Raw genomic sequence first — 15,495 nt, forward strand, 5'->3', positions numbered from 1 at the left:
CAGCCAGCAGATGGACAGGGCAGCCAGGTGGCAGGATGAGGGACTAGGAATGCTGCTCTGTGCCCCAGCACTGCTGACTTAGCATCTACCAGGAGCCAGATGCTGGGCGGGTATCAGCCACAGCTGGACCCTAGAGCTGTACGGCTTAGCTTAGATCGCATGAGTGCCACTTGTCTGCCCATGCTGGGGGACATTGGGCAAATGGTGAAACCTCTGTACCTCAGTTTCTTCATCTGTGAAACAAGGCCACTAATAGTATCTGCCATTGTATTATTCAGAGTTGTGGGAAACACAACTGGCTGGTGACGAGGGCTGTGTTGGGAGCTACCCCCAACCCTTGCAAGCCCCTACTTAACCACAGGGTATGTGCAGTGAGCAGAGGCCCAGGAAGTTGATGGGTTGCTCCGATTTATCCAGTCATAGTGGGGTTTCCATACTGTCTGAACCCCTCCAGCATCCCTCACTGGCCTGTCCCTTGCTTGCCTCATTAGAAAAAGCAGTGGACCAACAGGGGACTTGGAAGAGAATGATAGTCTCTATGGTGGTGTGGGACCCGACCGTCCCATGGATGAACTACCCTGTCAGAGGCCACCGTCTGGGTGGTTCCTCCACTGGGCTTGACAGTGGGATTTGGAGCATGAAGCTCTCTCGGGGGCAGGGGAGGATGTGCCAGCTGGGCAGCCGTGATAGTGCTCCCTGACCTGCGTGCTAATGAAGAAAAAGTCCCAGGGCCCCCAGCCCCAGAGCAGCAGCCCCTTCGTTCCTAATGGCCTGCAAATGAGTTCTCTGAAGATTAAAGAGAATGAGAGCAGATCCAGTTGGCATTACTGAGTATGTCTTTCACTGGCCTTTCTGAGCTGGCTAGGAGCTTGGGGGTACCTCTAGGACCTTCAGGAGGGCTGAAGGTCCCTAGAAAGGAATCAGAGTATTTGAGCTTTAGGGTAGGCTCTGAATGGTGAGCATCCCTGGGGTCCCTCCCACAAATCGGCTTTTATCACGTTGAATCTAGAGTTCCTTAATCCACGAGCTCATGTGAGTGACTTCTTAGGATCATAGCTCTAGCCTTGAGCGTGGGGAAGCTACTCGGTTAACCTAGATCCCATGGCCTTGTCAGTCTGTATTTGGGGAAGGGAGTGGGCAGAGGGCACGGGCTGGGTTGGTGTTTGCAGGGTGACACTGTTCTCTTTCCTTCCAGCTACCCCGCCCTTACTGCCACCCGAGAAGCCTGCTTCAGGTAGAGCTGCTGGAGGGAAAGGGGTTTGCAGTGGCGCTGAGGGGCGGGAGGGCTGCTGAGTGCTATGTGGTGTGTCTGCGGTGTCCCCTCCCACATTCATCCCTTCCTGGGAGCTGACCACCTCCAGGATCTACTGGTCCTACCTTTAGATTCTTCTTGGGATTTGCCCTTGCCGAGCTGCCATTAATTCCTGCTTTGCAGTGTAATAGCAAGAGTCCTGCAGTGATGCTCCTTGGCCAGACTTTGGATGCCCTGATGGAGTCTGTGTGCTGGTGGGAATCCCTGCTCTGCAGCAGGACATCTGCAGTACAGGGTTGGAGGAGGGCTTTGCCAGGGCTACACAAGTGAGTGGTGGAGCCAAGGTTTGGCCTGTACAGTTCTGGCTCCCAGGGTGAATGACCCGTGTCATGGGGCCAGCTCAGCCTGTGGGCTGCCAACTGGGGCTCTGTAACATAATGTTTGGTTCCTCAGGCCAGCATGAGTGGCTGTGTGGGAGGCTGCCTCTGATTCTAGAAAGGTAGGGCATATGGTTGGGTAGGGTGGGCTGTCTTTGCTCCTGTGGTAACCTACTCTAAGACCTCTTACCAGCTTTTAGGCTGTCAGTGGCTTTGCCTCTGCCTCTCCTCCTAGTCCTCAGGTACCTGCTCTAGAGTACCATCTAGGGGTCCTTGCAATATCCTGGTCCATGTGCCAGCTCTGTGCACACATGGGGCCAGGTAACTGTTTGTTAGAGGGTCTGTTCTGTACAGTGTCACATTTGGCTGCCTCCCTGGCTTGTACTCACCACTCCAATTGTGACAGCCAAAGATGTCTTAGACATTGCCAGATGCTGCCCAGGGGCAGCGTCACCCTCATTGAGAAACACTGATTTATAGCAACATGACTATGTGCCAGACCCCAGGCCTGGGACTGCCTGGCCACACCAGGAAGATCGTTACAAAGTGTCCAGGTTTCTATATCAGCTCACAGCCATGATGGACTGACATGTGGGTCCAGCCCCCAAACCCTCCCACCCCACTCCACTTGTGCTAAGTAGGACTAGCTGGTACAGTGCGTGGCTCAGCACCCGTAGGTTCAGACAGAGGCCAGTCTTGTATGGAACCTGCTGCTTTTTTTGTCTCCTTCACCCTTCTGTGAGTGCCCCTTCTGGGGGTTCTACCTGAAACAGGTGACAGAATTCATGTGGGCTTTGGTCTGGATCAGGCCCATTTCACCCAGGTCATCTGTGGCCTTGGCTGCCCCTCAGAGGAAAACAGCTTCCCAGAGACCTGTTGCCTGCAGTCCTCCCTCTGCAGTCCTCCCTCTTGCTTCCAGGTAGGGTCAGCTTGGCCAGTGAGATGGTGAGCTGTTTGTTTCCCAGTGTTTCCTGGGTGGAGTGACACTTTCAGGCTGCCGAGGCCCCAAGTGTGTTATTCAGCTCCCAGACCGTTAATTATGCTTCAGTGACCAACCCCGGGACCTCCCACAGCCATCCTCTTTATGACCAAAGATGAGCTGGAGGGAGGAGGCCAGCAGACCCAGGAGGCTGCCCCTAGGTGAGAATAGAGAGAAGTGTTACCTGAGCCCTCTGTAGACCTCACCCTCAGCTTGGCGCCCTAGGGAGGTGGGAGGGCTCATGGCCTGCTCTTGCAGGAGCCCATGGCAGGGCAGTGACAGGGCCTGTAGCAATGGCTCCTTCTGGCATTTTCTGCCTTAGTTCTCACCTCTCCTGCAGAAGCAGGCTTCTTTGCTGCAGCAAACTTGGCTCCTTGAGAGGAGCCCTTGAGGCCAAGATACCACCCTGGGCTCTGGCCATGCCTCACTGTTTAGTGCCATGGGGGCTGAGGTCCCCATGTATGTCTTGGGTGTCCTAGAGACTCACAGGGAAGGAGGAGCCCTCAGATACCCTGAGCTCTCCCGAAAGCTCCAGACCAGTTGCACTTGGGGCTGAGAGGCAAGTCCAGTGTCCGTGGCTTTGCTGAGGGGTCCCTCCCTGGCTATTTGCTAAATCAGCCTGGGGCTCTGGGCCTTCTGGTGAGAGTGGCCACTGCAGGCAGGCTGCTGGGTTAGGACACAAGGACACCCTCCTCAGTGCCTGCCTTCTACCTCTAGCTCTGACTCAACCAGGAGGCAAGGTGCTACACCTGGCACACAGTAAGCTCTCTGCAAGTGCCTTGTGAGCACGGGGCAGCTGCTAGAGGTGGCATACTGCAGGGGATGAAAGTCTTTTGAAGTGGAGAGATGTGAGAGGTGCTCCCTCCAGCAGAGCCTAGGAAGGGGTCCCTGCCACAGCCTCTGGCCGCCCCGTCTTCCCCAGCAAGGAATCTTAGGTGAACTAGCCAGGAGTGTTGTCAGCCTCCTTGACTCCACAACCTGCGCCCCCTTTCTGTTCAATACCGTCCTCTGACAGTGCTCGCCAGGGTCTATCCCAGATGTGACTCCAGTGAGACCCCTGGGTCTCTGCAAGCAGAAATCCTCCTGAGGAGCCTCTTGGCAGCATCAAGGCCCAGACAGGGCCCAGGAGTAGCAGAGGATCACACAGCACTGATGGGGTGGCGTTAGATGATGGCCCAAGGCAGAGGTCGCCTTGATTCTGAGGTCTCAGTGAAAAGGGGCCCTGCAGCCTCCTGGGTCTGTCTCATCATTCCTGATTCGGAATTCTCATGCTGCTCCTCAGAAGCCTTAGAAGGGAGAATGGCTGGCATGGCCTGCTCCCCTGGGGTGGAAGGGTCCTGCTGATTTCAGCAGGGTGCGGGGGACCACAGCTGCGTAACTCAGTATCCCTGCTCCAGCCCAAGAGCAGCCTGAGGGAGTTCCATCTTCCCCCCAGGGATATCAGGGTGGTGGTGGGGGGCTCCCTGGAGGCATTCTGCTTTACGATGGCAAATGCCCTGACCCCAAGGGGGGCTGCAGCCCCTGCTTCCCCTCTGAATTGAAAACTGGAATTTCATTCAGCCCAGGGATCAAGGCAGCAACCAGCAGTGTTTTTAATTTGGATTTAAGTGCAGCAGTGGTTACTCATTCGATGCGTCATTAGTCACATTGCCCCTTAATGAGAGATTGTGTGTGTTTTCCTGCCTGGCTTTGTGGCTTGCTAATAAAGTTCTGTGCACATGCAAATATTTATAGATGCTCACCCAAGGTAGGGGTGGGGAGTTGCATACTGCTCATTGAAACCCCCAGCCCCCCACCTGGCACACACTTCCTCCCAAGGAGATTCCTGGGAAAGTTGGGGAGGCCGGGGCTGCAGCACTGGGCAGTGTTTTCAGTAATAGCGCTCCATGCTCAGTAGCCTGTTAGATTGAGAGCCAGCAAAGCCATGGGAAAAGGAAGCCCAGCTGAAATATAATCCCACGTGTGGATGAGGACAGGACAGACAGGCCCTGCCATCCTGGTCCCTGGGCTGATGGGAGAGAGCCCAGTTTACAATCTGGGTTGCCCCTCCTGGTTCTGTGGCCCCAGATGGACATTATGTATTCTGGGCTGGGCTGGTATCCTGCCCCTGGCATCTTTACTTTCAGTACGAGGCCCAGCAAGGCAGCAGGATGTTCCCACAGAACAGCATTGGTAGTAAGGGTCCCACGAGGGTCTCAAGGTGTGTTCAGATGGGAACCTTCAGAGCACGTTGGAATTCAGAAGGTATTCACTCTCAGCTAGAGACTGGTAATCGTCATAGAGAGCTGGCTATGGCTTGGTTTGTTTTTTTTTGTATGGAGCTGGGGTACCCCCTTCAGGGAGACATGGTGGTAGTGGGACCACTCATGGTGGGGTTAAGGACTGCTGGGCACAGTCAGGGGCAGCTGCTTTTCTTGGCATCTTGTCATAGCAGGCTCCACTTGATCCAACCCTTGGCTGAATCAGGGAGGCTGGACATTCTGTGGCCTTGAACACCTCGGAGTAGCCTACACAGGGCTGTGGTCAGGGCAGCCCAGCCCCACTTGATGACTAAGGCTGTTCCCAAGGCCCCTGAAGAGATTCCTTTGCAGACGATGCCATGCCTGGGATGTGCAGTTACCCCAGGAGGCTTCTGGGTATCTCCATGACCTTGGGTCACACCCAGAGCCTCTCCAAGGCTGAAGAAACAGCCTCAGCCCAATGTGCCTGCCCCCGAGTCTTTGAACAGACCCCTGTGCACCCCTTGCCCTGCTGACAGGCTTGCTTTTGGGCTGGACCCTGTGACAAGTGCCTTAATGTGTGTGTGGGGGAGGGTACTGGTGGGGAGTGGCTATTCCATCTTAACTCTGGTGGTCTTTCTGGGCACCTCTGTTACCTGAGCTTCCCTTGTTTGCCATCTGCAGGCTGCTGAGGCCAGGAGCTCTGGCAGTAGGGTGGTGGGAGGTTTGAGAGAGGGCTCCCCACCACTGAGAAACAGAGGACTAGGCCTCACACCTTGCAGGAGGCCAGCAGTGGTATGTGTGGGTCTCTCCTAGGCAGGGTTGGGGGGGGGCTGATGAGTGGGAGGAGGGACTCCCACAAAGGGCTGCTGTCCAGCCGCCTCCTCCCTGCCAGTCCAGCCTGGCTTCCTCCCTTCCTGATCTGTTTGGGGAAGTCAGCAGCCTGTTGATTTATGGACATTCCTGTGTATTTTATTAGCCCCATGCCGCTCGCTGATCCTTTGAAGTCTTAGTGGCACAGAAAGGAAGGCTCTCTTCTGTCCGGCTGGATAGGGAAGATGGTCAGCCTGGACCAAGCCTCATGAAATTTCATGAAATTTTACTGGCCCTGGGGGACTGTGGTTCTGGATCCCGGGTCACCAGCCTGACTTCTGGGATTTTCTTTGCTCTTAGGGGAGCCACCTCAGGTCAGCACATTGTGTGTGCCTGCCCTTCTTTGATGCATACTTTCCTCCCAGGCACCCGCTCTCTCTGGTCTTGTCGATTCAGAAGGGCAACACCAGGCCTGCTTCGGGGGAGCTCCCCTGCCTGATGGCAGAGGCAGTCTGTGCACTGTGATGAGGCTCCCAGAGGCCACAGAGGCTTTACCAGAGGTCATGGTCCAGGGGTGGAGAGGGTGTCCACTAGACCCTGGTGACAGATGTTGGCATGTGGGGACTTCGTTGTGGGATGCTGGAGCAGAGGAACGAGCTAGTCAGCTATACATTCCTATGCGTGTCCAGCCCTTCAACACTTTTGGCAGGGTGGAGCCTCAGGGAGGCACCCTTGAGCAGGCCCACTGTTGGGAGGAGGACGCCATGTCTAGGACTAGTACCTGGCCCAGGGTGAGGTCTTGGCATGAAGGCCTCTGGCCCCTCATATGCCCCTGGATCTGACCCTGTCTTCCTTGCTTGTGCAGCAGGTGGGCTCTGGAGAGTTCCGGACGCTGCGGAAAGGCTTCTCCCCGTACCACTCAGAGTCCCAGCTTGCGTCCCTGCCACCCTCCTACCAGGAAGTCCTACAGAATGTAAGTGTCTCCACAGAGAACTCGAGGGTTCCTGGTCCAGTGCTCCCAGGGTCTTTGTTCTGAGCTCCAGAGGAGACAGACGGGGCTGAGACAGGCTGGTGACAGCTCAGACATGCGGGTGGTCTGTGGTCAAGCCAGGGCTTGGGAATCCCAGCCTGGAGTGTCCTTCCTTATCCTCTGCCCTCCTGGGAAGAGACCCTGGGCTCCTAGACTTTTAGAGCCTCACAAGGACCCAGTGGGGAGTTGAGAAATGAAGTCTTGGGTGGGTGATACTGCTAGACTTTCAGGGAAGTGTCTGAAAACCATGGAAGGGGGCTGCCCAGGCCAAGCACCCGTTCTGTGCTACTCATGAATCTGTCACTCCTCTGGCATAGTGGGGGTGGGGGAAGTCCACCGGGAGGTTTAGGATTGGGGTCCATATCCAGGCTCTGTGACTGAGGGAGGTGGAACAGCTCATGTTAGTAGGCTTTGTACTGAGATGACACCACAGGCTTCCAGGGTCACCTGAAACATGCTCACCTGGACTCTGCCCTGGATGAGAACTGAGTGACTGTTTAGAGCCAGCTCTCAGGAATTGGCTGCTCACTCCTGGGCTGCATTCTTTGGGTAGGTGTGCCTATCATCCCTGTGTCACTACACAGAGGATTGTGAGAGTCCTGGCCCACCTCCCTCCTTACCGTGTGGCTTCAGGCCAGTTGGCATTCTTACCTGCCCACAGGACAGTGCGGGCCCCCACCTTGCTGGGGGCTTAAAGCAGCGGCCGGAGAGGAGTCCCCATGGCTGGTCACATACTGCATACAGAGGTGCTGATCTCCCTTAGTCTGGTCATCTGAGGGGACTTCCTGGGTAGCGTGTGGGTCCTCTTTCTGTGGGTCCCGTCCTCCCAGCATCCTCCCTGTCCATGATGACCATCAAGGCTAATGTTGGCCTCTCTGTGGCCTTGGTGGGCCACAGTGCTAGCAGAAGAGGGCTCACGCTACCACTGGCAACCACCTCCTACTGTTTCTTTTCTGAGGCCTGGCCACCTTCTCCAAGAATGCAGCTGTTGATGTTGTGCAGGCAGCCAAACCCGCTGACTGCACATAATCCAAATATTTATCCAGGAGCCCCGTGGCTGAATGAGGCTCTAATTGCTTCATGATGAAGGGCTCTGAGGGCTAAGTGATGCTGCTCGGGGGCTGGCTCCTCAGGCTTGCCTTCCCTTGGCCTCTCTCTGGGTCTGCTTCCCTCCTTTCTGGTGGTTGGTTTGGGGGACTAAGAGCAGCCAACACTTACTGAGTGCTGTGAACTGACGCCCTCCAAGTCACCTGAACCGGTGAGATGCAGTGTTGGTGCTGGTGATGGGTCAGCCTGCTAGATGCAGGCCCACTCCGCACAGCCTGCAGAGAGCATGCTCCAGGTGCTGACAAGGCTGCTGGAAGAAGGAAAGAAGGTTCTGAAAGGCTTCATGGAAGAGGCCTCTCTACAAGATGGGTTGGCACCCTGCTTTGGAGAGAAGGAAGAGAGCTCCATGGTACCCATGGGGCCGGAGAGGGCATGGCCACATGGCCAGGGCATACTGGTACCTGAACGAGCCTCGTGATCAAGAGTCAGATTATAGTTGTGGTGGGGGTCTCTGTTCCATGAGGTCAGGGGTCCAGGGTGGTCAGCCAAAGGGCAGAGGGTAGGAGGAGCTGGGGGAGACAGGCAGGCCTCTGGGGATACCAGCCACAGAAGTTACCAAGGCTGCTGCGGAGGGTGGAGGTAGGGGTGGTGGTAGCAAAGGCTCAGGGATTTGGGCCTGGCTGGGTCCTAGACAGCCTGTTTGTCACCTTGATGGTCAGATGGTCACTGTAGGCACTGTCAGTACCCGTACTCCTCTGTGCTTGGACCAGACCCCTTGTGGGGCACAGAGCTCAGTGAGGGCTGCAGGGTCACGAGGGGCTCCAGGTAAAAGTGGGTGGGTGGGTGCACCCTTCCTTTCCTTGCCCAGCTGCTGCCAGCCATGCCTAGGGAGGAGGTGGTTTGTAATCCCAGCCTCTTGACCATGGATTAAGGCTTGGACAGGTCCTTGGGGGAAGTTGAGCTCCACCCTTTTGGCATTAGCTCTGGTGTCACAGAGACCTGAGTTTCAGGCTCAGCCCGTGCCCCAGGGTGAGGTGCTTGGGCCAGACCCAGCTTCTCTTTATTCATGTGGCTGTGGCTGGCACCCCCTGCTGGCCAGTGCGCAGAGTGTGACTTCAGCTGTAGTCCAGCCGACCTCCTGCTGCAGCCCCACGGTGATATGCCCCACCCCACTCCCTGTCCGTGTTTGGTTTTCTTACTTTACAGACCAGGCGGCCTGGGCTAGAGTTTGACACACAGCCATTGGGTCTCCTCCAGGGCTGTGTGTGCTTCCTGGAACCTAGGACTCTTTCTGTTTGAGGCTTAGAGCAGCCTAAGCCCCTACTTAAGTTCCAGTTAAAGGCATCTCACCCAAACCTGGCTTTCCCTGTGGGGACTGGAGTAGGGCAAGACCCCCATGCCTGCTGGTACTCGTTGGTGGAAACAGGAGCAGTCCAGCCTGCAAAGCCCTGGGGTGCATTCAGGCTAGGTGGACAGAGATCAGAGGGGTGGACTGCCAGGTCAATGGAAGACTCGGCCTGGGGGCAACTGATTAGCCCCTCTTGGGCTAGTATGGTGGTCCTGTGGCATGGTCTTGGCTGGGCAGGATTCAGGATGGCAGCCTTCCCTGTTTGCTCAGCTTCTCCAGGTGCTGGAGTCCTCAGGGCCCATGTCTTGTGGAGGAAGTGGCTCAGTCTCCTTGTCAGGCTCACCCCCAGATGCCAGGAGCTACTCACCCGTCCAGGCTGCAAAGTATTCCCTTGCTGACTTGATCCTGGGGCACTTCTTAGTGCAAGTCACCATGTAATCTGCAGAGGCATGGGAACTAGCCAAGCAAAGAGGGCTCCCAGGGTGCCCGTGCCTCACCCATGACACCCCCCCTCCCCCAGCCCCTGTATTTTCCTGCCTGGGCACTGGCCCCACACAATCTAAGCTGCTGGTCACTCCAGTGACAGGCATCTGGGAACCAGCCAGGAGGCTCAGATGTGCCATTCTTCCCGCAGGGCCCTGCCTGCCATGTACCTGAGCTGCCCTCACCCCCTTCCACTGTCTACAGCTCTGCAGGACAGAAGCCCGAGGCGGTTGTACATGCCATGAAGGTAAAAAGTGCCATTTGCCCCTGCTGGGTGCAATGTGAGATCCTGGGGCCTTTGTTCCCACAGGTGCTCTCTAAGCTGAGGGCACCTGAGCATTGGGGGTAGGAGATTGCATCTCTGTGGCTGGGGGGCATAGCTTCCCAGAGCCCTATAGGGACTCAGGGCTAGATGTGGTTGTGTATCAAATGTTTGTGTTGCAGCTGGGGAAACAGACCTTGAGTGGGGCACAGGCACTCCCCTAAAGCCAGAGATAGGGGGCGGGAGTAGGCCGCAACTGAAGCCTTTGTCTTTAGGGCTAACCTCGAGCCTCCAGTTGCACGCAGGTAGGTCCCAGGAGGCTCTGGTGTCCCAGGGTGTGCTTGAGTACCTGCGCACAGTCCTGTGCTAAGGTTCTCCTCCTTCCCTTTACGTGTACCATGGTCATCCTCCTCCTCTGTGCATGGATACCCAGCCTTACATGGGTGTTGGCAGTGACTGCCACGTCCCATGGGAACTGGTTCAGGCTGTTACATCCTTGTGTGACTCATGGAGTAAGTTCCTGCCTGACCTTCCTGTCTCCTTCATGTCCCTCTTCCCAGTGGCTCAGGGGCTTGGTGTTGGCCTTTGCCTGACTGACCCTTGTTTCCTTTAGGTCCTGGAGGTACATGAGAACCTCGACCGCCAGCTCCAGAACAGCTGTGCGGAGGACCTGAGCGAGAAAGAGAAGGCCATCGTCCGAGAGATGTGCAACGTGAGCACTTCCCAGGGCTGGGGCTCGGCACTGGAGTGTGGCCACCTGCTTCTCACTTGATCAGTAATAGCCAGGTGGCCTAGATGGCTGCGGGAGGATGACAGGCTCTGGGAGCCCTGACCCATCATCACTCACTGTACCTTCCCCCGACCTCTCATCAGATCTGACCCTTCCCTGGGAGCTCTGGAATACAGCCTGGGCTCTGGTCTTCATTCCAATCCTAGGGTCCTGGGCATCTCTGTTCATGGGCGCCCCCTGGTGGCTTTTGGCCTTGTATGTAATTCTCGGAGCTGGCTGTGCAGGTGGGGATTCTCTTCCTAGTTGGGAGGCTGGGACTGCTTGTAAGAGCAACCACCACTTGTCATCTCCTTTGGATCTCCCAGGAGCCAGCAGGGAACTGGTTTCATAGGGTCTGAACCTGGGGCCTAGGCTGGGCGGGATGTCCTGAACTGCATCTCCTTGCCTTCTGGGCCTGCATCTTTGAGGATGAGCCCACACCAAACAGCTTTGGGGGCAGGCATGCCTGAGGGTTGGCAAAGCCTGAATGTTAACATCCTGGCTTCCTGTGACCTCAGTTTCCCCTCCCAGCCCTATGAGGCTATAGGTGATTTTGCAGGGTGGTAAGGCAGTGGATGTGTGAGACCAGTGGGTGGGCTTGGGGTGAACCTTACACTCACATCTCATGCCTACCCACAGGTGGTCTGGAGGAAACTGGGAGATGCCGCCAGCACCAAGCCCTCCATTCGGCAGCACCTGTCGGGTAACCAGTTCAAGGGGCCTTTGTAGGGCCATTCCTCCATGGACGTGGACTGGCCCTTCCTGGAGTTCCAGGCCCCAGACATGGCAGGACCTCGGGGCTAGCTACCGTTTTTCTCCGTGGTGAATTGTACATAGGACATGCCTCACCCTGGCTGCCCTGGTGTGAGACACTGATGACCAGGGCTCCACCTCCCGCCCCCCAACACCAGCAAACTGGGAAGAAGCCACTGCCTGCTTGCTGCAGCCAGGTGGCCTTGCTCCCTCTTTGGGCCCCATGCTCCACTAGCAAGAGGTTGAAGGCTACTTCTGGGATATTCCAGGCCCAGGAACTGTTGCAGGCTCTGTGTCTTATTCTCAGTGGAGGTTCATCTCACTGAGCCTTCCACCCTAGCTGCCCACCACAATGGATGAAGCAGCCACCAGAGCCTGAATGATGTCACAGGTGGCGCTCTTCCTGGGTCATGGAGCCCTGGGTTGCGTGTGTCCATGGCTGGCTGGAGGATGCTCTGGGTTCCCAAGTCCTTGATGCTCAGCCCTGGGAGCTCAGGGTTACCCAGCTATTTGAGGGTTGGTGCCCAGCCACTCCGATGTTGGTTGCTGCTCCCCTTTGTACAGCTCCCTGCCTGTGCCAGGTTTAGCCCTCTCTCTCCAGGTCTCTCCTGCCGGGTTTCCCTTTCTGTGGTTTACAGCAACATAGGAAGTCCTGGAGAGTATGGGTTGAGCTGAGCATGCTCTCTGGACAGGTACTGTCTCTGGGGCACTGGTCAGTGTAGCCTCTGCCAGGGCTGGCTACATCTGGGTTACTATGCCAGAGCTGCAGGAGCCAGACCTGGTTCTGGCTTTAATTTGCTGTGTGACCTTCAGCAAGTTACTTGACTTTTCTGGGTCTGTGATGGGAAGATGAGTTATCTGTGGTTCCTTTTTGCCCTGCTCACTGTAGAAGCCACCCTACTCTAGTGGGACTCTGTCCTTACAGTTGATGAGCCAATGTGGTGACCTGCTGGAGAGGCGTTTAGGTGGGCTAGCCTGTTTGTCTGGCTGCCTTGCTGTCCGATCACAGGTCACCCCCTCTCTGAGCCTGTATCCTCAGATGCAAAATGGCAGCACCAGGCCCTCCTGACTAGGGCCACAGGGATCAAATGACCGCTTGAGTGTAACTGATCCTGAATCCACTGTGAAGCCTAACAGGGAATTAACTCGGACCAAGGAAAATGAGGCCCAGAGGAAGTGGGTGATTTTCCGACATGTACAAATGACATCCCAAGACCCGTTGCAGGATCGGGCCACAGGATCAGCTGCTGACATCGCTCAAGCTGTTTGTTTACTTCCCCACTCCATCGCCGTCCTCTTCCAGTGGTACTTAGAGCCCCGCCCCATGCGACAAGCACCCGAGGAGCCCAACATGCTTGGCTTTGCCTCTGGCAGGTCTCCTTCAGGCCCCCGTGAGCAAAGGCCAGGTCAGGAAAGCAGATGGCATCTTCGCTCCTGTTCCCAGACAAGGCCCTGTGACCCTGAGCTGTTCCTACTGCCTTTGCTGCCCACACCCTCGGGTCCCACACTCTCAGGGGAAAGGCTGATGGCCCTCAGTGTGCCCAGGGAGTGCTGCGCGGGTACTGCAGGGGACAGGCCTGATGGTCTTGCTGAGGGTGTCACCAGGAACCTCCTTTTCAAAGGAGCTGCTGTCTGGCCAGGGGATAAACAACTATCACCTCTCCTGCTGGTCCTGGTACTGGTTAATTTTTGCCAAGTGGGCTGCTAGGCTGGCAGGGTACAGGCCCTTCCTGGATCTCAGAGGCCAAGGAATCCTAGCATAGCACTGACGTGTGTGTCTACACTGGGTGGGAGTCAAGTCTGTGAGTCCCTGACAGTCACATCTGGATCAGGATGGCTTGGCCACCACTGAAATAAGCAATAGGTAAGGGCTCCTGGAGTCTGAAGACTGGCCAGGAAAGAACTGGAAGGAAGCCACCTTTCCTCTCTGGAGGGGTCCCAGTTCTTAACTCTGCAGAGGCAGGCATCCAGGGATCCAAAGAGTGTTTCTTGGAGAATCCTGCCTGCCACAGGGACAGCACAAGCTGTGCCGAGTCTCACAGCATGGGGATGGCTCTCTAGGACAGGACCTGTGCCCCTGCGTTACACCTCCAACACAACAGCTGGGAAGAGCCAGCAGTGAAACTCAGCTCAGGGGCAGTCAGTAGCTGTGGAGCTGAGCGGGCTCCTTCAGTGGGGAGGCCTGGAGGCCATAGCTCAGGATGACCAGGTGACCCTGCCTTCTGGAGCCTTAGCTCGGAAAGGTCTGAGTGACATGACCTTTCCCATGCCTGTTCTCCATCTCAAGCCCACAGGACATTGGCACTGGCTCCAGTTCCCACTGTGACGGGTCACCCAGCCCCACCCCGGTGGCCTTGCCTATCCCAGGAGTCAGATCTGCTGAGCACATTTTTGTTAGAGCAGCACAGTTTTTATTCAGAAGCTACACACTAGTGTTTAAAGAGAAAAAAGTGACCTTTCAGTTTTCTTTCTTGAAACTTGAGAGGAAGTGAAATACATACTACTGATTCTTTTTTTTTTTTTAAAGAAACTGCATGGCTGCAGTGGCAGAGATGCATATTTTCATACTGTTGGGGAAAGTATTTGTGCTGCTTTTTGGAAGGGGCTAGAACGTCTGGTTCCCGCCCTGGATCAGCGGCTGTGCTATTTTCTATAGGTGATGGTGAGATCAGCAGTCATCCCCTCCTGCCCCGGCTGTGTGCAGAGCTGGAGCCTGTGGACTCCAGCCCATTTCTACCTTCTACTGAACCACTTTGATTTCTGGAGAAAAAACCAGACCTTTTTGATAGCGTGGTAAAAACATTGATTTGAACTATTTTAGTAAAAGGAGGGACAAACACGATGTGACAGTGTATACTTTGCGCTAGATAAATAAAGGCCTCTTTGCGAGCCTCCTGGCCCAGTGCTCAGTGCTTGTCTCTGCTGAGGGGTGCCTGGGCAGGTGGGGACTGGTAGAGGCCACTCCCAGGCTGGGGATACAAAGGATTTCCAAGCCTGCTCCAATCTAGGAGCCTGTGTATCTTGGAACTCCACTGGCTCCTCCAAATAAGGCACAGGACATGAGACAAGGTGACTGACAGAAGCAGAGGCCCTGGGACCAGGGTAGGGCCTGGCAACAGGGTCCCTCTACCTGGGCTCCTTAGGCCAGCAGGACAAGACCTGCGTCTGCAGTGGACTCCACGCCCTCAACTCAGCTGCAAACAGACAAAGGGGCTAGTTTCAGAACTGATTTATTTGGGTAACTGATGAAGGGCCCTCATTTGTAACCAAGATGGAATTCACAGTATGTTGTTACATTCATGCTTAAAAAATATATCTCTATGTACAGGACTTTGCAAAGGATGTAAACACACATTACTTTCCAAGTACATTTCTTTCTCCATGGAGGGAAGAAAGCCCCCCCCCCCCCCCCCCTTTCCAGATAGCCAAACGGAGAGCGCAGAGCTACAAACTAAGTGGGGCCCACCTGACCTACTAGAGAGACCATGGACAGAAGCCACCAAATGAAACCACAGCACAACTGCAGATGGGAGGACGGGACAACTGAAAATTGAGTTTCCAGGAAAAATAGGCACTGATTTCTAGAAGGAAAGTCACTCCCTACTGAAGCTATTTATTGAGCCAATATGGCTGGTTAACATTCTCACCAGTATAAAGTAACCCAATGCAGGACTGACATAAGCTGAAACCAGATATGGTCAGACAGCAGCAGACACTGCCTAGGCCACACTTAAAGGTCTGTCCCCATCCTCCAGGTGGGAGGACCACCTCCATCTCATCCCAAGGGCCTGGTCCCTCCCTCCCACACTGCAACTGTCTAGCATTATGTACCCTGCTGCTCACCCACTCAATTTACTTTAAGTTGATTAGACAACTCTTGGTAAAAAAACAAGGGAAAAGCATCGCGTTATCTCATCCAGGCTGCCCGCCCAAGCCCCCCAACAGGTGGCATGCCAGGTGGAGGAATGGGTGGGGGCACGGGTGGCTGCCCTCCAGGGGGGACCGCTGGAGGTGGGTAGCTAGCTGGTGGTAGGCCCAAGCCTGGAGGAGGATGAGGAGGGACTGCATGGGTGGGGGGCAGACGTGGAGGTGGGGGTGGGAAATTGGGGTTGTAGGTCGGGGGAGGTGGAGGATAGCCTGGAGTTGGGGGAGGAATGGTGGGT

General features: G+C 55.7%; 2 protein-coding genes across 3 annotated transcripts in view; one reads left to right on the forward strand and one right to left on the reverse strand.

Moving 5' to 3' along the window:
- The window catches only part of Ccdc85c (coiled-coil domain containing 85C), a 72,863-nt gene extending 59,690 nt beyond the window's left edge, over positions 1 to 13,173 (forward strand). Inside the window, exons 3-7 of one of the 2 annotated variants that reach the window (XM_008825638.2) lie at positions 1,196 to 1,234; positions 6,506 to 6,613; positions 9,700 to 9,795; positions 10,424 to 10,522; positions 11,219 to 13,173. In XM_008825638.2, the coding sequence (XP_008823860.1) occupies positions 1,196 to 1,234; positions 6,506 to 6,613; positions 9,700 to 9,795; positions 10,424 to 10,522; positions 11,219 to 11,308 (432 nt within the window). In that variant the 3' untranslated portion in view covers positions 11,309 to 13,173. The remainder of the gene's footprint in view (positions 1 to 1,195; positions 1,235 to 6,505; positions 6,614 to 9,699; positions 9,796 to 10,423; positions 10,523 to 11,218) is intronic. The other variant, XM_017796236.2, reaches the window with a different exon arrangement.
- A 764-nt stretch (positions 13,174 to 13,937) lies between these two features.
- The window catches only part of Ccnk (cyclin K), a 33,203-nt gene continuing 31,645 nt past the window's right edge, over positions 13,938 to 15,495 (reverse strand). The window contains exon 11 of the mRNA XM_029559872.1: positions 13,938 to 15,495. This exon is cut by the window's right edge and continues 397 nt beyond it. Coding sequence (XP_029415732.1) covers positions 15,240 to 15,495 — 256 coding nt within the window. The 3' untranslated portion in view covers positions 13,938 to 15,239.

The sequence above is a fragment of the Nannospalax galili genome, unplaced genomic scaffold, assembly GCF_000622305.1.
Source record: "Nannospalax galili isolate Female #2095 unplaced genomic scaffold, S.galili_v1.0 scaffold188, whole genome shotgun sequence".
NCBI lineage: Eukaryota > Metazoa > Chordata > Mammalia > Rodentia > Spalacidae > Nannospalax > Nannospalax galili.